General features: G+C 49.1%; 1 protein-coding gene across 7 annotated transcripts in view; it reads right to left on the bottom strand.

Moving 5' to 3' along the window:
• PBX3 (PBX homeobox 3) overlaps window positions 1-15,920 on the bottom strand; it is a 192,268-nt gene extending 176,348 nt beyond the window's left edge. The window contains exons 1-4 of one of the 7 annotated variants that reach the window (XM_053282118.1): window positions 15,564-15,918; window positions 13,386-13,654; window positions 12,944-13,181; window positions 11,533-11,606 (exon numbers count right to left, since the gene is read on the bottom strand). In XM_053282118.1, the coding sequence (XP_053138093.1) occupies window positions 11,533-11,606; window positions 12,944-13,140 (271 nt within the window). In that variant the 5' untranslated portion in view covers window positions 13,141-13,181; window positions 13,386-13,654; window positions 15,564-15,918. Of the gene's footprint in view, window positions 1-6,839; window positions 6,860-11,532; window positions 11,607-11,731; window positions 11,940-12,943; window positions 14,439-14,948; window positions 15,031-15,563 lie in introns of those variants that run through there. The other 6 variants (XM_053282126.1, XM_053282127.1, XM_053282120.1 and 3 more) reach the window with 6 other exon arrangements.
• Between the last annotated feature and the right edge of the window lie 2,707 nt (window positions 15,921-18,627).

The following is an 18,627-nucleotide window of genomic DNA, read 5'->3' as shown; positions in this document are numbered from 1 at the left end:
ACGCCAAACAAACTTGAATCCTAATCAAAGTAGCCAACACACCAAACGCATCCAAAGCTCTGTCCCGTTTTAATAGACAGAACCAGACTGTGGGGCACAAATCTCCCGGGAAAGTCAACACAAGGAGACTTCAGCAGAAGGAGAAGATCTCCTTCGGCCAGCAGAGGGAAGGAATTTGCTCTTCCACAATGATGAAAGCAACAAATAAAATGGGCCCTTGCTTTTATTGAGCGACAGGTCCAAAAAACCTGGCCCTGGATTCAAATCACACACAAGGAGGGCAGAAGGCCCGGAAGGAGACGTTCCGGTGGAGGTTCTGAAATGGATGGGACCTCGCTTCAGTTCACAGAATTGCTACTAAAGCCCTATTCAGACATGACGGTGTACACTTGTACATGGTTGTATGGGAATAGCTTTACTTGCGTTCATTTCAGAAGTGAATCTGGGTACCGGCTGCTCAAATTCAGGATTCAGAGAAGACACAGAGAAGACTGCCCCGTTCCCCACCACACACACACACACACGGATATAACCCACTTAGATTCACGGGTGTTTTGACACCACCGTCTTTCACATATCCAAAACTGCGTACTACCAAGATTTGGAAGCTGTGTGTGCTCCCAATTTGCAGTTGTGCGGAAGCAAGGTAAGAGGAAAACGTGGGTAGAAGTGGCTGTGTGGTAGTGAGGTAGGAGGAAAACCTGGGTAGCTTTTCCTCTTCCTTGCTTCCACACAATCACTTCTACCCAGGTTTTCCTCCTACTTTGCTTCCACACAACTGAACATTGGGAGAACACACAGCTCCCAAATCTTTGTGGAACACAGTTTTTGATTGTGTGAACGATCTCACCAACTCGTCAAAGGAGTGACACCAGAACCTCAAGTCAAAGACAAATTCAAGTCTCCTGGAGTTCCCAGGACCAACTATAGCCTCTTACGCAAGAGTCTTTCCCATCGTTGCCATGTCCCCTAACCTGCATCAATACAATAAAGGCAGCAAATAACCACTCCCCAAAAAGCTGTTTCCTCGTTCAGCCCTTTTGTCCAAGGGATTATAGCTCAGAAGTGAACAGTCTTGGCTAAACCAAAGTTACTTCTGACAAGGAACGACGTCTGTGGGCATGAGTCCCCATTTGCTCATATCCAGATCCCTAAATTTGAAACCGTTCCGGAAAGTGCTGTAGCCAGAAAGACCTATACCAAAAAAATAATCATCGTAATAATGATGGGTTTATTTTTTAAAAAAAATCCATTGGCTTCACTAATCGAACTCCTTTAAGCCTATAGCAGCAAGAAGGCAGACCTATATTTATGCAACATGACAGACTCATGGAAACTGGCACCGGAGAGGGTTGCCAAGCTCCCAGGATGGCCCCAGAGCCTCCAAGAACTTGTATCCATCTCTAAGCGACTCTTAAAGGCAAACCCGGAGATCTGTATAGCTCTCGATATATCTAGGAAATAATCTCCGAGAAAAGCTTCAGTCAGAGTTGGCAGCCTCAGCACCAGATCTAGCTGCCTTTGACTCCCCCATTATAGGGAGTTATGGTGTCCACGCAAGGGTCTATCTGGCAGCATCAGCAGGAAAGTCCCGTCCCAGCCACCCACCCAACCCGCCTAATCTGGGTCCAATTCTGACCTGGCTCCTCCCCTCCACGAATGGTACACACCTGCAGCCATTCCAGCACTCCTCTGTCAGAGGCGCTGGCGAAAGTTTCCTGGCATTCACCGCTATTAATCAATATTGTGAATTTGGGGACTCCGGTTTTAAAAAGGGGTGTGGGTGTAAAAATCTAATACACGGCCACTCAGCCTCGGCACTCCTGCAGATGTTGGCCTACAGCTCCCGTAATCCCTGGCTACAGGCCACTGTAGCTGGGGATCATGGGAGTTGGAGTCCAAAAACAGTCGCGGGGGTGGTGGCAAAGTTGAGCAGGCCTGATCTAATACAATAAATGCGCGCACAAGGCAGGGAAATGCCCTTGGCAACTGAGCAGTGAATCTTCAACTTCCCATCATGCAACATGGTAGAAATATAATTTCCCCCACCCCATCCCCATGATCTCTGGGTCCCCATTCTCCCTTTTACTACAGACACCCAAAGACAACACAATGGCTCAACAGCAGGCCATCACAGAGAGGGTATGCACTGCGGTAGCCGGAATTCCCCACAGCATACAGGGAGCAGAGAACGGGACAGAATCGGGGCCCTGGCAACATGGAGCGCGTGGGAAATCATGTCAACGTCAACGCACCGTCGACAGCTGATGCATCACCACAGGTATTCTGTGCTCCAGCGTCGATGCCCCAGTACTTAAGTGAATGGAGGGCCAGCCCTTTGCTTATTTCTCAAGGAACTGCGGTTCTGTACAGAGGGAGATCTTCCAAAATTGAAAGGCATTGGCACCGTCTTGCTGGGCGTTAAGGTGTGGAAACTGGAAGTGCGGCCAACTTTTGCGAGCTACCCAGATCTAGCTAGACTGTTTCTTCCATGTACACACACACACACTTGGAAGTTTTTCTTTCCCCATTCTTCCGCTTTCCTCCGACGCTTCCCTCTGCGACAGGGTTCCAGAGGCGAGAGAACCTAGAACCAAGGTAACTGGAGTAAACCGGAGGCGAGATCTTCCCAACTCGTCCGTAGGATGCCATGCGAGGCCCATTGCGGAAATATATGACGCTCTGATGAATATGGTGCAGGGGACGTCTCGATTTCACACTTGCATTCTAACCTGAATTCGACCCAGGCTTAATGGGTCGAATGAAAGCGAGAAATCAAGTGTTAAATCGGGAAGGGCTTTGCTCGGGCAGGTTTTAAAGGCAACCCTTCCTGGGACTGGAGGGTTGCTCTCTCGTGCTCTCTGCCCATCAGCCGCATCCAACCCCGGAGCGGCGTTAAAACAGTTCAGCCAAAGGAACGGCGTGCTGTCGCAATGGCGTGCAAATTCCCGAGAAGGCCTAGGTCTGAGCTGGGCTGGTACAAGTCAGAATGCCAGCCCGGACCGAGGAACGGTACCTGCAGCTACTTTGCAAATTATTTGGCAACAGTCTTGAAATCAAGGCCTCCGTGCCTGTCTCAAAGAATAAAAACAAAACAAAATAACGGAAAGGCGCCAGCCTCAGATCTAGGTGTTGTTTTTTTTAAAGCTTCTGGGTGCAAGGGTCTTACAGGACTGTGTCATTTTTTTAATTTTTATTTTTTAAGGTACAGATTGGGGCGGGAAGCAAGGGAGGAAAAAATGCCACCAAATCGGAGAGCGTTTGCCTTTTCTCTCTCTCTCGGCGGAAGAGTGAGCCCAGCACAAAGGAATGCTTCGGCGTTCTCCCATCTCCCATTAGATCAATTAATATTCAGAGAAAGTCTCTAACATGAAGTTTAAATAATCATAAAAGGGGGGAGGAAGTGGGGGAGAAGAACCACCAATATTCTAGAAGCTTCTCTAGACCTTTCAATCAATTTTATTTATATGCAAAACCAAGAGAAACTCAGGGAAAAAGAAGAAGGGGGGGGGACACAAAACCTCCTCCTGATGCTAAAGCTCTCAATTTACTGACAGGCAAATGGCTTCATGCTGCCACTTAATCTCATTTCTTGCATAATGCCCTCTAATTAGCATATCAAAGTGAATTAATACTTCTAGGGCATTAGCAATGGGAAAAAATCTGCTCCAGGCTTCATAATAGCAGTTAAGCAAAGAGCCAAGAAACCCTCCAAAAAAAAAAAAAAAAAAAAACCACCCAAACCACTTTGCATTGCAAAACTGTCCCATTTATTTATCCTCTCTCCCTCGAAAACACTTTTACCACACACTGTTTTACTACTGTTCACCAAACAAAACGGAGGGGGGAAAAGAGATAATTGCCAAAAGTTACCAGGATATGTAAGGCCGCGCACAGAATCTTAATTTAGATGGCATAGTCAGAGGAGCCGAAGAGGACTGCTTTTTGGTTTCATCCTGTCTGCCAGAGTACAGAACCAACACTTGGGAGTTTTTCCCCCCAAAATCTGGGTTTTGCTTTTAATTATCAAATGGATGTCAAGGAACTTCATTCTTGCACGGTACCCACAGATGAATAAATAAATGTATACGTGTATATTTTTATGAGAATTTTAAAAGATTTCTATCTGTCTAAGAGAGAGTGGCATTTTTTAAAGCTGCAAACAGAACCCCAACAAGGATTATTTGGACTCCAGAAGAATGCATTTAATCAAAAGGGATAGTATGAATTTATTGTGGAGAAATATAACGGGCAAGACGTTTCGGCTTCCACCTCCTTCCACTTGCCCATTGTTTTTCTGCTATGTTAACCAATAATAAATGTATACACACACACACACACACACACACACACACACACACACACACACACACTGTATTTACGCAAACAGAATGCTCTGAATTTAAGACAACCCCCTTAAAAAGACACAGGTTAAATACAGGTTGTACCTATATCGACCCAAAAGGAAGAGAATTTAAGACAACCCCCCAGTCTCTAACATCAAAGAACTTGGAGGGAAAGCTAGTCTTGGATTCAGGAAAATATGGTGTGTGTGTGTGTGTGGGGGTATTTTTAAAGAATTCCATACAAGTAATATATGGATCACAAACATCTTGCCCATTATATTGCTGTTTAGTTCATCAACCATAAATTTATGCCTATATTTTTAATATATACATAGCCACCTACTGGACAGATTTTAATGGATAAAATCAAGCGTCAGAGATAGCTGGTTTCCCTTTCAGAAACACCGCCACTAAAATGAGGGGGAGACGCAGGAGCAGGAGCGGATCTGGACTTCCGCTTGACAACGTTCCTCTGTCCTTTATCAAACCTCCTTCCTCGCCCAGCGGGCAAGTGGATCAGAGAGGAGCTGCGAAAATAGCTGTCTCCTTTCCAACAGAAGGCGACAAGAGATCCTGGAGATCCTTGCCCTTAGGTGAGTGAGCACCAGCACTTCTACCTGAAGGGCTCCACCGCTTTGCAGGACGTATTTCAAAATGCGTACATACAACACACATACAACACACACACACACACACACACGGCACCTAGCTATACAACCCACAGCCTGGGCGAAAGAAGAAGCCGGAGTCAAGAGATCTGCGGCACATCCTTGGCACATCCTTTCCCCCCAGAGCATCAAGGATGAACTTCTGATAGCAGCATGCCAAATTAGCTTTTCCTTGCACTCGCTTTTCCTCCCCTTCCCGAAGCACACCCGCAGAAAGGGGAGGGGAAAGCCCAAACTCCTAAACTAAACAAAAAACACACAGAGCTTCCGACACACATAGTTGCATTGGCCTACATGTACAATGGCCATGTTTGCGTGTGCTGTGGAACAGCACTAACGCCCAGCTGAAGAGGGCAATGCATCCGTTTGCTTGATGAACTGCCCTTTGCCTGATTATTAAGAGACGGCGAGAGAAGCAAGAGGACCGGTCGCCGGCCCAAATCGGAGTGGTTTACACAGATGTCAACGATTCGCTCCATTCATACCTGGGAAATCGGCACTGTCTACCAGAGCAGAGAGAGCAAAAAAGCGAAAAATGGTCAGCCCAGTGCTACAAAAAAAGGAAAGAAAGAAAGAAAGAAAGAAAGAAAGAAAGAAAGAAAGAAAGAAAGAAAGAAAGAAAGAAAGAAAAGCAGAGTGTCAGGGAAGTGTTATGAGAACCATGCTGATCACCTTGATAAGCGACTGACATTAAACATGGCGGGGGGGACGGGACCCAGCCCAACCCTTCTTCTTGTGGTGTCAATCCAAAGAAACATCTACATTTCATTCCGTCAGTGATACTGGAGGGTGGGGGGGGGGGAAGCGGAGAGGAGGAAAAGAGGGCTACCCAGCTTTAGACTGATGTTAGGTCCCTGCTCTACAAACCCCTTTCGCCCTGCCTATTTCTTTCAAAGCATTCTGCCTAGCTAGCCCTCATCTGCAAGGCAGAACCAAGAAGAGACCCACAAAAGAAAAGAAAATACGTCCCTAGCATTCCGCACTTGTGGCCTTTATAAACATCAAGCTTTTCGGAAGCCCCGGACGCTGATCGTGTGGCCGCGAAGTACATCCGCCCACCATCCAAGCTCCGAGATCAGAACCCTTCTCAGCTGCCTGCCGGTTCAATTGAATCAGGATCACATAATATTCACAGCATGGAAATGGGCATTTCTCATCAAGAGCTGTAGAAATTGAGTTGACAAATCTATTAAAAGCTATCCGACGAGGCCTGGCCCGGACAGGCTCGCTAACCTACCGGCCAGAAACGTTTGTTCCTTTTTGATTGGATGCAGGGAGAAAGTGAGCTAAGTTCGGTCATGTAAATATACCGCATGGCAGCTCTGCTCATAATCAGTTTAAGATATTTAAAAATATGCAAGGCTATTCCGGTGTCAGGAAGAAAATTAAGCTTCCTTATAAGTCGCACACGCACAGACACACACACACACCAGAGAGGAGTAGCACACAGAATGAGTTAGTATCGACAAGTAGGCCTGATTAAACCTTATAAGTTCAAGGGGACAGAGAAAATGGCTGGGAGAAGGGAAAGAAATCCCTCCTAATCAAACTGATCCTTATTTGCAACTTCAATACATCAGGCAAAGGTGCTATACTGTAACAGTTCATTTGCAAAGCAGTATTGAAAGCATCGGGATGGCGAGGTGAAGCCACTAAGGAATATTTGCAGGTTAAAAACAACACACACACATACACAAAACAAAAGCCACTAACCCTTGTTAAACAATAAACCAATGTATTTGAGCATGTGTTCAATGAACCCCTCCAGACCGAGCACCTGGTCCTCCAAGGTTTTTGTGGTTATGTGGAAGACAAAATTATTCACCTCATTCTGTTTGGACTAAAGAAGAAAATCAGCCTGGCAGGGTGCACCTGTGTTTAGGTCCTGGCAGAAGATGTCGGCGTGAATCAAGGGAAAATCAGGAGGGGAGTCTATATACAATTCTCAGTCTGCTGCAGTCAAAATTAAAACATGCACCCATGCACATGCGTGCACGCGCACACACACACACACCTTGAACATAGCACAACCTCCTATTGACTACTTTGTACAGCATCTCACCAATTTTTACCCAGTTTAACTAGATGCGTTCCCAGAGGATACTTTCTCTCTCGTGTAGCTTTCTTGTTAAATTTCAGTGCCAGAAAGAAAGAAAAAGAACTGGAAATGCCGGCTCATGGATATTGAGAAGTTTTAAATTAATATAACGTGAGCGACTCCTCCAGCCCTCTCCGATGAAGGCGTGGAAGCTTGTAAGTCATTTCCACCATCTTGTGGCAAAAAGAAGGGGGGAATGGGGGTCTTCTAGGCAGAATAAACTTACTATGTTGGGGAAAGGGGAAAATATTTTTTGACTTCCTGAAGTGGAAGGCTGCTTCAAGGAGCCCAAGCAGGCCTCTCTCTCTCCCCCTGCGGACACCTCCTTCAGCCGGGAAGTTCATTAAGTTTTACGATCTTCCCAAGTCGGTTCTGCTTATAAGCCTCATAAAGGCCACAAATCTACCCAGGCATCATGTGTGCGATTAGGAGTTACTAGTGAACCAACGCGATTTAGGGTTGTGGTGGCGTTAAATTCGAGCTTGCTTGGCAGATGTCATACTTGACTCTTTTAAAAAGACCCATGTGGTTCCCTCCCCCGACCCCCCGCTCACACAGATTCACGCACTACGATTTAGAATGTACAGCGTATCGTATCGATATGCAAGTTCGATCCGCGAAAGGACTGCAGCTCCCTTCTAGGTTCTAGACACTGTCAGGATTAACGTGCTTTCATTTTAGGTTAATTTAATACCAGGGCATATACCACAAGCTGGAGGCTAGGGGTAATCACACAAGGAACCCGTCAGACGCAGGACAGAAAATGACACAGTCACACCAACCCAAGCTTGCAGAAGGAAAGACAGGCACAAAAAAGGTGCAGCAGATTCAGTTATACAGAAAGCTGACAACTTTCGAGTTTGGATGACATTCAAGAACGAGTACAGAGTGATAAGAAAATCACTACACCACAGAACAACTAGGGTCTATTCCTAGACGGCTTCCCAGACTTTACACCTCATATTTTCTCCCGTGCACTAAAGCAAACAGATGCTGTTTTGAAGTGACTATATTACCTTGATCTGCCTCTAGAAAACCTAGGTATCAAGGGAGGGCGGAGAAAGATCATCTGCACTGCTGCTTATAATACCACCCCCAAACACATGCACAAAAAATAACGGGTTGTTGTTGTTTTTAAGGGAAAACCACTCCTCTCAAATATCAAAAACCTAAATGAATGGCTCTGAACACAATAATCCTACAAAGGGAAAGTAACACCTAATTATTACAGAAGGTCTTCATGAATTGAATGCAATGCACTCTCTGACCCTAGAGGAGAGAAAGATCTTCCTACCTAGAGTCATAAGCGATACTCCAAATGAAAACGTTATTATTATTTTTTAAAACAGTCTTGTGGGCCAACCCATTACTGGCTGCGTATAACTCTGAGAACACACACAGAGAAGGCAAGCTGCACACAGAACAACAGAGCTGGATCCACGTTGGAAATTATGCTTTTGAGCGCGCATCTGAATATTTGTATTGCAGTACTTGACCAGATTTCAGCATTATAAGCAAGCATTGTCACACACACACACACACACACACTGAGGGGATAAGGCCGAAGCTGCTCTTTTGCTATTCCAGTTTTGAGGATTCCTTTGCACATCAAATATATAGATTAGCATACACCCAGCTGCAGCTGGAATCAAACCACACAAAGCCACAAAGGGGAGGCGGGAGGAGGGGGAAAGGCCTCCACTGTGCGAAAAGCCAAAAGGTCTTTATGGTGGAAGTTTGAGAACTTTTATGGAAGCAAAGCGGTGGGGGTGGGGGGATATGCACGGATCTGCCCACCCAGAGAAAACAAGGGAGGAGAAGGGACCATAATAGCGGGGGGGGGGTGTCTTGAAGGAAAGGGTGGGAGTTGCCTTTTTAAAAAAAACACAGACACACAGCCTTCTCCAGAGTAAGACAATGTAATACAAGAAATGCAAGAATCAGTTTTCATGCTTGCCTTGTTAATGCATGCTCGGCTCCTTGCATCTCAGATGGGCAATCCTGAATGAGGGTTGCCCTATAAAAACTCTTGGGGGTAAGGGGGGGGGGACAGTTGGAGGGGAGATGCGTTTTGGTCTCCATCAATCACCCAGCAATCAACCCCACGCCTCTCAAGCTCCATGAACCCATCGGAGTGTGCTTCGGGCCAGTCGGAGAAGCCTTGCCTTCGCTCTTGGGCAGAAAACAGAACTTGGTGTGGGGCAGGGGAGGTCGCAGAAACAGCATCTTAGCCAATGCCCCAGATCCCCACAGATTTTCCCAAACTGCACCCCGTCTTCTTGCCGCTGGTGAGCTTCCCTTTCCTTCTGAAACACCCCGGGTCCCAGATAAGCCTCTCTGCGCCTCGGCCCTGAAATGGACTTCCCCTCCGTCTCAACTCACCTTTGACACCCGGCTGCCTACACTTTCTTTCAGACCGCCAGGCTTCGTTGCCTGCAGAGAAAGGACCACAGCGGCCCGCACATACTTCACTGCAAGCGGCCCGCTGCAAGACAGCTCGGAAGCTGGCTGGGCAGGGAAGTTAAGCAGGGACGGAAAAGCAGTGCCGTGGCGAGAGAAAGAAAGGGCCACCCCAGTGTCTAGGGTGCGCTTGTGGGGAAAGGAGTCCTTTGCATTTTCTAGAATACTACGACACACACGTACCACCACCACTACCAGCAAGTCCATCTTCATTTTCACAACACAGTCAAGAATGCCCCCGACAATATTCAGCTGAGAACCAGAGCCAGATCCTGACAGCGAGGGTGTGTTTGGATATCCAGAGAGAGGAAGTTTCCTGAAAGTACGGTTTCACATTTGATGGCTTAAACACATTTATTCGGAGATATAAGACCAATGCACAGATTCTCTTCCCTTCGCACTCCAATAGTTTAAAACTAGAGGTGTAACCAAAAGGATCAAGGGTGCGGACAGATTATTTGGGCCACAAGACAAGCTCTCCTGCGACTGAAAACGTCACATCACACTTACGGGACGATCCTCTTCTTCGTGCCCATTGAGTCCAGGGTGGTTTACTATCAATAACCTCTGTTCTCCCACCCCAATAACGTCACGACACGTTGAGTGTCAGTACAGAGACCTCCAGCAAGGACAAGGCCTTTTTAGCAACCCGTAACGACACCCTACCTAAAATCAGTGTCATCAACTTCTTACGGGCAGGAAAACTGCCACGCTGAAAGCAGACCGAGATGCAGAAATTTGATTCGGCTTCCTACACACACTGTAACTATTTCACTCCACTCTACAAGCCTGGCTTTTAAAGATCTATCTGCTAGATACTTTCCATGCCAGTCGGGCACCCAGACAGAAAAGCTTTTTTCGACAAGATTTGACAATGCTAACCGGGCCTTATAGGGCACTATGCGAGTGTACATAGAAAACTTTTGCAAAGCACATGAACACAATGTCGCTTTAAAGTTGGAACGCACGTGCTAATGGCTGCTAATCACAACGTACAGTTCGCGCACTCATAACTTGAAGGTTCAAACGCTTCAAAAGAGGAATTCTGCTTTATTTTCAACTGTTTCCATCACGCAGGCCCGGTGGCGGGGAATATTCCCAGCCTCACTACGCTCCAGACACACTGCTCCTGTCCTGCCTATCCGGTTGGCACAACAAATTATTTCGCTCGGAGTATTTGCTTTGATACACCGTCCCTCGACAGAGGTGACATCTCTCGCCGAAGGCATCCACCGACACAAATGCTAAGATCTGAGCTTCCCTACTGCAGAAAGGTCTGCAACCACACAGAACTAGCGCTCCAAAACAGAAGTCTGGTCATTTCCCGACAAAATTGTGGGAGCTCAGAGTCACCGACAGAACTCCTTCAGGTACCGTCTACTGGCAACTGACAAGATCAACACAACAGTGGCCTGAGAAAGTTGCCAGCTTCTCGGGTCTCTCGCCCCAGAGGGGACGCCACTGGCTCCAGCCGGCTTTCCCTGGGCTTGAGCGTTGCTTCTTTAAGAAGCAGACACTGGAACAAGGCAGAGGAGGAGGAATGGGGGATGGGGGGGGGAGAGAGAGAAAGCTCAGGTTCTCGCTGTGCTGTGACTTTCCCGGATTGCAGCCAGAGGGGAGAATTTCCCCAGACCGGTGACAGAGTATCATTTCCCTTCACATTGCAATGTTGCCGCAGGAATATGAATGGTAAAAAAAGAAATCGCCTCGCGATTGATCGCATCCCTCCTTTGCCTCCCAACTCCAAAGATCAGAAACAGACAAGGAGGCGAGGATCAAAGATGGCTGCGGCTTCCAGTGCTGGTTTCCTAGAGCTGGCTGAGAGAAGTATATTGCAATGTTTACCTATGGGGGGGGGTCCGGCGGCGGAGTGCGGGGGGGTGGGGAGAGAGAGACGGGGATTCATTTAAAAAAAAAAAAACCAAAACACCAAAGCTGTGCAACTTGTGGTCTCTCCTACCTGTTTTCTCTTTGATTTCACAGAGGACACTGAACAAAGCGGGCTTCATCCTGTGACAGTTCAGTGCATGCTTTCTGCAAAATAAACACACACAAAAAGAAGGGATTAGCACCAGCTGTTTGATTACATGGTGTCTTTTTTTTTTTTTGCAAATCGAGGGGGGGAGCATTTTTATTGGGGGGGGTTCTTTGCCGTTTACTCTTTGCACGAGGGAGAGGCGAGGAAAGGTCTCTTGAAGGGAGAAGGATGGCAGCTTGGGGCTGGCAAGTCTGAAGAGCAGCGGGTGGCCAGAGGGCTCGCATTCTGGACAGAGGCGAGGCTGTGTTGAACTGAAGCCCAAGAGGTGCAGGCTGGGGAGAGGGACAAGCACCGTCTCATTCATCAAGGAAGCAAGGCTTGAGTGACAAGAATGCCACCCCAGGCCACCTCGCCAGCCCTGCCTCACACTTGCAGCCGGCTCTCCTCAAGAAGTTTCTCTCTCTCTTTTCTCTCCCCCCACCCACCGCCACCAGAAGATCAGGGTTTGGTGCTTGTTTGCCTAGGGTGCGTTTACTTTCTTTATCAAAAGCAAAACCCAGGAGCCTCCTTTCAAAATTTCCTGCCATTTCTTCCAGGCATAAATCACCGCTTGTCAAAGCATCCCAATCCGCGACATCATCATCCCTGATTTATGAAGGGAGAGGGGGGCTTACAGAGTTCGGCTATCTGCGCTTTGTTCTGTGTTTACTACTCTTTTATATCTTGTCTTTTAAGAGAGAAAGAAAAAGACAGATAAACATCTTTCTTTCCTTCTTTCTTTCCTTCCCTCTCTCAGCCCCCTCGACCCAGAAAATATCCCCTCAATTTTGTTTCTTAAAAACCAAGCTAACTCCAGAGCACCACTTTGCGAAGAAGAGCGAGCCCAGAGCAGAAGTTCACACTTCTGAAAAGTCACACCAAGCCTCCCTGAGGTCAGGGCAACCAGGCATGCTGACCTCTCTCTCCCCCACCAATGCCAGCTGGAAGGCAAGAGAAACCAGGGGTCCAAGGAAAGAAAAGGGTTACCGGCAAGGAGCCCGCTGTAGACCTCACTTCCAGAAGAAAAAGAGAGAGATGGGAAAGAAAGAAAGAAAGAAAGAAAGAAAGAAAGAAAGAAAGAAAGAAAACCCCGAGCAGATGCCTACAGCCTTGTTGTCTCTCTCTTTTCCAGGACTGCAACCAACTTATCTCCTTGCTTGCCAACACCCTCGCCTCTGTCCTGGCTCCCTTTTGCAGTGGAGAGCCTGGATTTCAGCAACTGGGTGCCCATGGCAAGGAGAAGGAGAAAGAGCCCCCCCCACAACCCCCTCGCCCCCCAAAGAAGAGGGGCACGCATTGGGGAACGCATGCACACAAGACAAGACACAACAAGGGTCAAGGAAAGGAAACCAACTTTGCTTGCGCCTCGTCCAGGCTCTGGTCGGTGATGGTCATGATTTGGTGGAGGATGTCGCCAATGTCTTGCTTGCGGCCGTCACCATCGGCCCCTTCGTGCCCGTGGGGAGGAGGCAGCGCCATGCCCCCCTGCACCGGGTGGCCAGCCAGGTTCACGCCGGCCAGAGTCTGCAGCATCCTGGTCTGCTCATCCATACCTCCTACCGCAGCCCAATCAATGCACTTTGGAGAGGCAGCTGAAGCAGCAGCAGGAGACGGAGCAGCACGCCGGAGGAGGAGGTGGTTGGAGGAGGAGGAGTAGGGAGAGGGAAAGAAAGGGGGGAAAGGGGGGAAAAGGGGGAAAAAAATCAGCGGGCTTCGCAATCAGAAGGTGGTTTTGTGCTTGGAGGGGGAAGGCAAAAAAAAGATGCAGAAAATGCAAGTAAATCGTTGCTTCTTACAAGGAATTGGGCTCTCCAGAAAGGGAGGGCAACACCAAGGCAAAGCAGATATTCTGTATATAGATATATATAGAGATATATATATCTCAGTGGTTTGAGATTTCACCAGATCTCCGTTGTTTATTCCACACTCTCTCTTTTTCCAGAGCAGTAAATCAAAGCTGGCTTCTTTAGTTACAAATCTTCTTTCCTCATCATCATGGTTCCGGCTGGGATCATCGCTGGCCTTGATCAGGTGTCTGGAGTTTTCTTCTTTCCTTTCGTACAATCTGCATCCAAAGATTGTAATAATTAATTCTTATTCTTATTTCCTTTTGCGGGGAGAAGGGAGAATTTTTTTTAAAGTTAGTTGCTCATGTCTTTCCCTCACTTGACTGTCTGTGTTTGTTTTGTTTTCCTCCCTCTCCTCAAAAGCAGCTTCTTAAGGGGGGAAAGGCAGGCAAACCCTTAAAAAAAATTTTTTTAAGGAAAAATAATAACGGCAATAATCACAAAATCAACATGCTTCCCAAATCCTTAAAGAGTTACGAGTGTGGCACGCGGGAGGGGCAAAAAAAATTTCACAACCCAGGCAGACACCCCAGCTTCTAATTGCACCATTGAAAAAGAGCGAGCGAGCGAGAAGCCAAGAAAATTTACAACCAGAGGGCGATGAAAAATATATGTATCTCTTGTCTTTGCCCCCTTCGGAAAAAGGAAAAATCATAACAAACGATCCCAAAGTCTGTGCGACGGGGAGAAAAAGCAGCAGCAGCAGCAAACAGGGGGGCCAAAAAAAGTTCAAAGTCATGCAAAAGGGGGAAAAAAGAAATTTAACCCCCCCAAAAAAGGGAAAGGGGGGGGAAAGGGGGGGTGTAAAAAATAAATAAATAAAAATTAATTGCAGGCTCTCTCGCAAAGCAAGGCGCGGAAATATCAGCCAGCTGGAATTTATGAGCTCAGCAGCTCGGTGACTGTGTGTGTTTTATGTTGTTTGATGGCCGCTTTGGTGAGGGATTGACAGGCTGCCAATGCCACTCACTCACCCTGCAGACGTGTCAGCCTGTGAAGGAGGAGAGAGGCAGAGAGAGGGACTAGAGGGATGGGGGGGCAGCCCGGCCCCGCCCCCTCCCCGGGCCCCCCCTCCAGGCAGCCTCCCCAAGCCCCGCCCCCTTGGTTGCCAAGCCCGCCCCTTCGAACTTCTGGCTGCTAGTCTGCAGCCTCCCAGCCCCCGCCTGCCTGCTTGCCTCACTCCCAAGGAAAGCAGCGATCTCCCAACGGGGGCATCGAGTTTTCCTCCCGAGAAGGCTGCAGTCAGTGTTTCTTCCCAAGAAGGTTGTCTGTGGGCTCCAAATAATCCTTTCCCCCATCAAGAATGTTGCTTTTTTTTTATTTCTTGCAACGTTCCCCCCCCCCAAGAATGTTGCTTTTTTTTCCCCTTGCAATGTTTCCCCCAAGAATGTTGCATTTTTTCATTGCAATGTTTTTCCCCCCAAGAATGTTGCTTTTTTCTCCCTTGCAATGTCTTTCCCCCAAGAATGTTGCGGTTTTTTTTCTTGCAATGTTTCCTCTCTCAGTGTTTACCATTATTTATTTATTTCCGCGCCGTTCCCTCGCAAATATTTTTGTTGCAAGGTTCGCTCCCAAGAAGGTTGCAACACCAGCCTGCCCACAAGGGCTAGGGGTTGCCCGCCGGCGGCGGCTCCTGCTGCTCCGAGGGGGGGCTCCTCCTGCCCCCCCCCCCGTGGCCTCCCCTCCTCTGCGGGCTTCTCCACGACTGCCTCGCCTTGCCACGACCCAGATGGCTGCCCTGCTTCTGACAAGCGGCAACAACCCTGTGGCCCACCAGCAGCAGGGCGGCCGAGCTGCTGCTCCACCAGGTGGATTGCTGCCTGCCACGGAAGTGTTGCACGCATGGAGAGCTGCGGGGGGGGAGCAGCAGGGCTCCTTCTGCCCCCCCTTGCCCCTCTGCTCCAGCCTGGCCCTTTATCTCTCCCTCACACATTCCCCTCCTCGTCCTCCTCCCAGGCCCCCCAGGGGCTCTCTGGGGGGCCCCTCTCGCGACCCCCCCATCTCTCCTCCCCCCCAGACAGAAAAAACTGAGCCTCCCTCACAGCTCCCCCCTCCCTCCCTCACAGCTACTCAGCCCCCAGGACCCCCCCCACCCAGTTTTGGGGGACCCCCAACTGGCTCCCTCACCTGCCCTCAGGCTCCGCCTCGTCAGCTCTGGCTCCTCCCCTTCATGGTCCGAAGCCCCGCCCACCGCCTGCTCTTTTTCAGTTGGTCCCGCCCACTCGCAGCCACGCCCTCCTCCTCGAGAGCCTCTCCTCTGGCTCCGCCCGCTCCCGCCCCTTCCTCCACCTCCCGCCTCGACGTCACTCCACCAGGCCCCGCCCCATTGAAGGGGGTGTGGCTCCAGAGGCTGGCCGGCTGGTCTCCCCAGAGTCTCCCTTGTTGCCAGGAGGTGCCTTGCTGAGGGGCGGGAGAAAGCAAAAAGGTGGGTCACGTGCCGGAGAGGGGGACTCCCTCCCTTCGCCGCCTCGGGGGCGTGGCAGCTCCCCACATACAAACAAACAAAAACACGTAGGCCCCGCGCAGGGCCAATCAGAGGGCGCGGAGAGGGCAGGGGCGGCTCAGCCAATCACAGGGGGGCGGTGAAAGGGAAAAGGCAGCCGGCTTCTACGCACGCCTCCCCCCTTGCCCCCACCCCACCCAGCACACCTCCCCGCCACAGAACTTCTGATTGGTGCGTTCGAACGGTCACGTGACGCGGCGAGAGCCCCAGCCGCCGCCGCCACTCCGGCCTTTTCCGGTCGCCATGGCAACGGCGGGCCTAGTGAGAGGAGATGGCGGCGCGGTGGAAGGCCTGGCGGGCTGGAGGAGCGGCTCCTTCCCGCCCCCCGCTGCCGCCGCCGCCACCACCACCACCACCGCATCCCCCAGGGCGGCCCTTCGCCATGGCAACCTCCGCCAGGAACCGGGTGTGCCCCCTCCCCAACACAGATACACCCTCCCCACTCCGTAGCCAGCGCTCCCCCACCCCACCTTGTGCAGCCTGGGCATGTCTACTCGGGAGTCAGCCCGTTGGACACTATGCGGTTTACCACCACCACCCTCCCCCGAGCGGGGCTGCATGAGCTTAGCAGCTGGGCAGCCTGTCCCCTGGTGGGAGGCAACTGGACTCCCAGGTTTATATGCCTGGGGCGGGGCCGGGTGGCTTCCTCCCTTCCTTCCCTTCCCATTAACTCCTTTCTACACATTCAGGGCCAGAAGACACGGGAGGCCCTTGCACGGCCTCTGAGAAACCAGACTTCCTGAGAGAGGGGCAGCGATGCTGCAGCGCACGGCCACCTCTGAAGCTTAAACGAGCCCCCAACACTTTTCACAACCTCAAGCCTCCATCCTCTCCAAAATAGTTTAAATATTTCCGCACATTTATATACTGCCCCATACAAAAGTCCCTGGGTGGCTCACAATTGACTTGAGTCAATTTCTATAGGTGAGTTGTCAATTACTATACATGCCATTGTTTGTGTACTTGTATTTGCTGAGTATTTACTAATACCATTACATTGTATTTACTAAGTAAGGGATTTACTAAGGAGCGAGCCCCATCCACGTCAGTATCATCCATACATAGGAGAGCTGGTCTGGTGGTAGCCAGCATGACTTGTCCCCTTAGCTAAGCAGGGTCCGACCTGGTTTGCATTTGAAGGGGAGACTAGAAGTGTGAGCACCTTACGATATTCCCCTCAGGGGATGGACCGGCTCTGGGAAGAGCATCTAGGTTCCAAGTTTCCTCCCTGGCAGCATCTCCAAAATAGGGCTGGGAGAGATTCCTGCCTGCAACCTTGGAGAAGCTGCTGCCAGCCTGAGTTAGACAATACTGAGCTAGATGGACCAAGGGTTTGACTCGGTATATGGCAGCTTCCTATGTTCCTATGTACATTGCATTTGTCAATTTCTCAACTTGCGTTGGATAGGCTTAGCCAATTACAGGAAACACAACAGGTTCCCAGGTAAAGTGTGTACCCTTCCCTCTGTAAACTGTTCTGAGAGCTTCGTTTCTTCTTGTTGAAAAGTGGCACCTAAATAATATTAATAAACAGTGCATCCAATTCAAGGTGCTGGTTTTGACCTTTAAAGCCCTTAACGGTTTGGGCCCGGGATACCTGAGGGACCACCTGCTCCCAAGGGTTGCTGCCCACTTGATGAGGTCATCTGAGGGGGCTCTGCTCCGGGTGCAGACAATGAGGGAGGCTCAGTTGTCGTGCACGCGGGACAGGGCCTTCTCTGTTGCTGCCCCCAGACTCTGGAATGCTCTCCCGGTGGCTATTTGCTCCTCGGTCTCCATCACAGCTTTTAGAAAAACTGTAAAATCTTGGCTTTTTGCCCAGGCATTTATTTGATTCTCTGCTGCTGCTCTTTATAGTCTGTATTGCTTTTATGCTTTTGTTTTAATTTTTTAATCAGATTTGTTTAATTTTTTTCACTTAATATTTTAATTGTGTCTTTTTTACCATCGTGTGTTTAAATTTTTTGCTGTAAACCACCTTGGGATTGCTTTAATGAAAGGCGGTATATAAATTTAACAATAAATAAATAAATAAATAAATCTTCTGGAACCTTGAAGGTTAATACGTTCATTGTAGCATAAGCTGTGGTGGACTCAGTGCCTCAACAACACTCTGTGGTTTTTAGGAAATGCACAGGCATTAATCAATATGGAAACGACAATATGCCTTCTAAAAACAACATTCCAAAGAAGCCTGCTGGAATAAGATAGTTTTGGCAGCCCATTTGAAGTAATTGAGGAAGGAGCCTCAAAAATAGCTTGAGTGTCTAGAGTTATCAACCCTCCAGTTCTCTTCTGGAGTCTCCAAGAATCAGCATCAATCTCCAGGTGACTCTTGAAAGCTAACCTGGCAATCTGAATAGCTTGGTCTGGTGAAAAACCTTGGAGATCTCCTGCCAGTCAGTGTACAGTCCAGGCCTGCTCAACTTTGCCCCCCCCCCAGCTGTTTTTGGACTATAACCTCCATTATCCACAGCCATAGTGGCCAATAGCCAGGGATTATGGGAGTTGTAGGCCAAACATCTGCAGGAGGGTCAAAGTTGAGTAGCCCTGGCATAGACCATACTGAGCTAGATGGACCAAGGGTCTAACTCCATATAAGGCAGCTTCCTATGTTCCTATATATGTATGCATTCACATGAAATCTTAACCAAGAGCTAGGAGCCAGCAAGCCACTTCTGCTGCCAC

The sequence above is a fragment of the Hemicordylus capensis genome, chromosome 17 (genome assembly GCF_027244095.1).
Source record: "Hemicordylus capensis ecotype Gifberg chromosome 17, rHemCap1.1.pri, whole genome shotgun sequence".
Taxonomy (NCBI): Eukaryota; Metazoa; Chordata; class Lepidosauria; order Squamata; family Cordylidae; genus Hemicordylus; species Hemicordylus capensis.
Note: the sequence above shows the minus strand (reverse complement) of the source record. Positions and strands in the feature narration are given on the sequence as shown.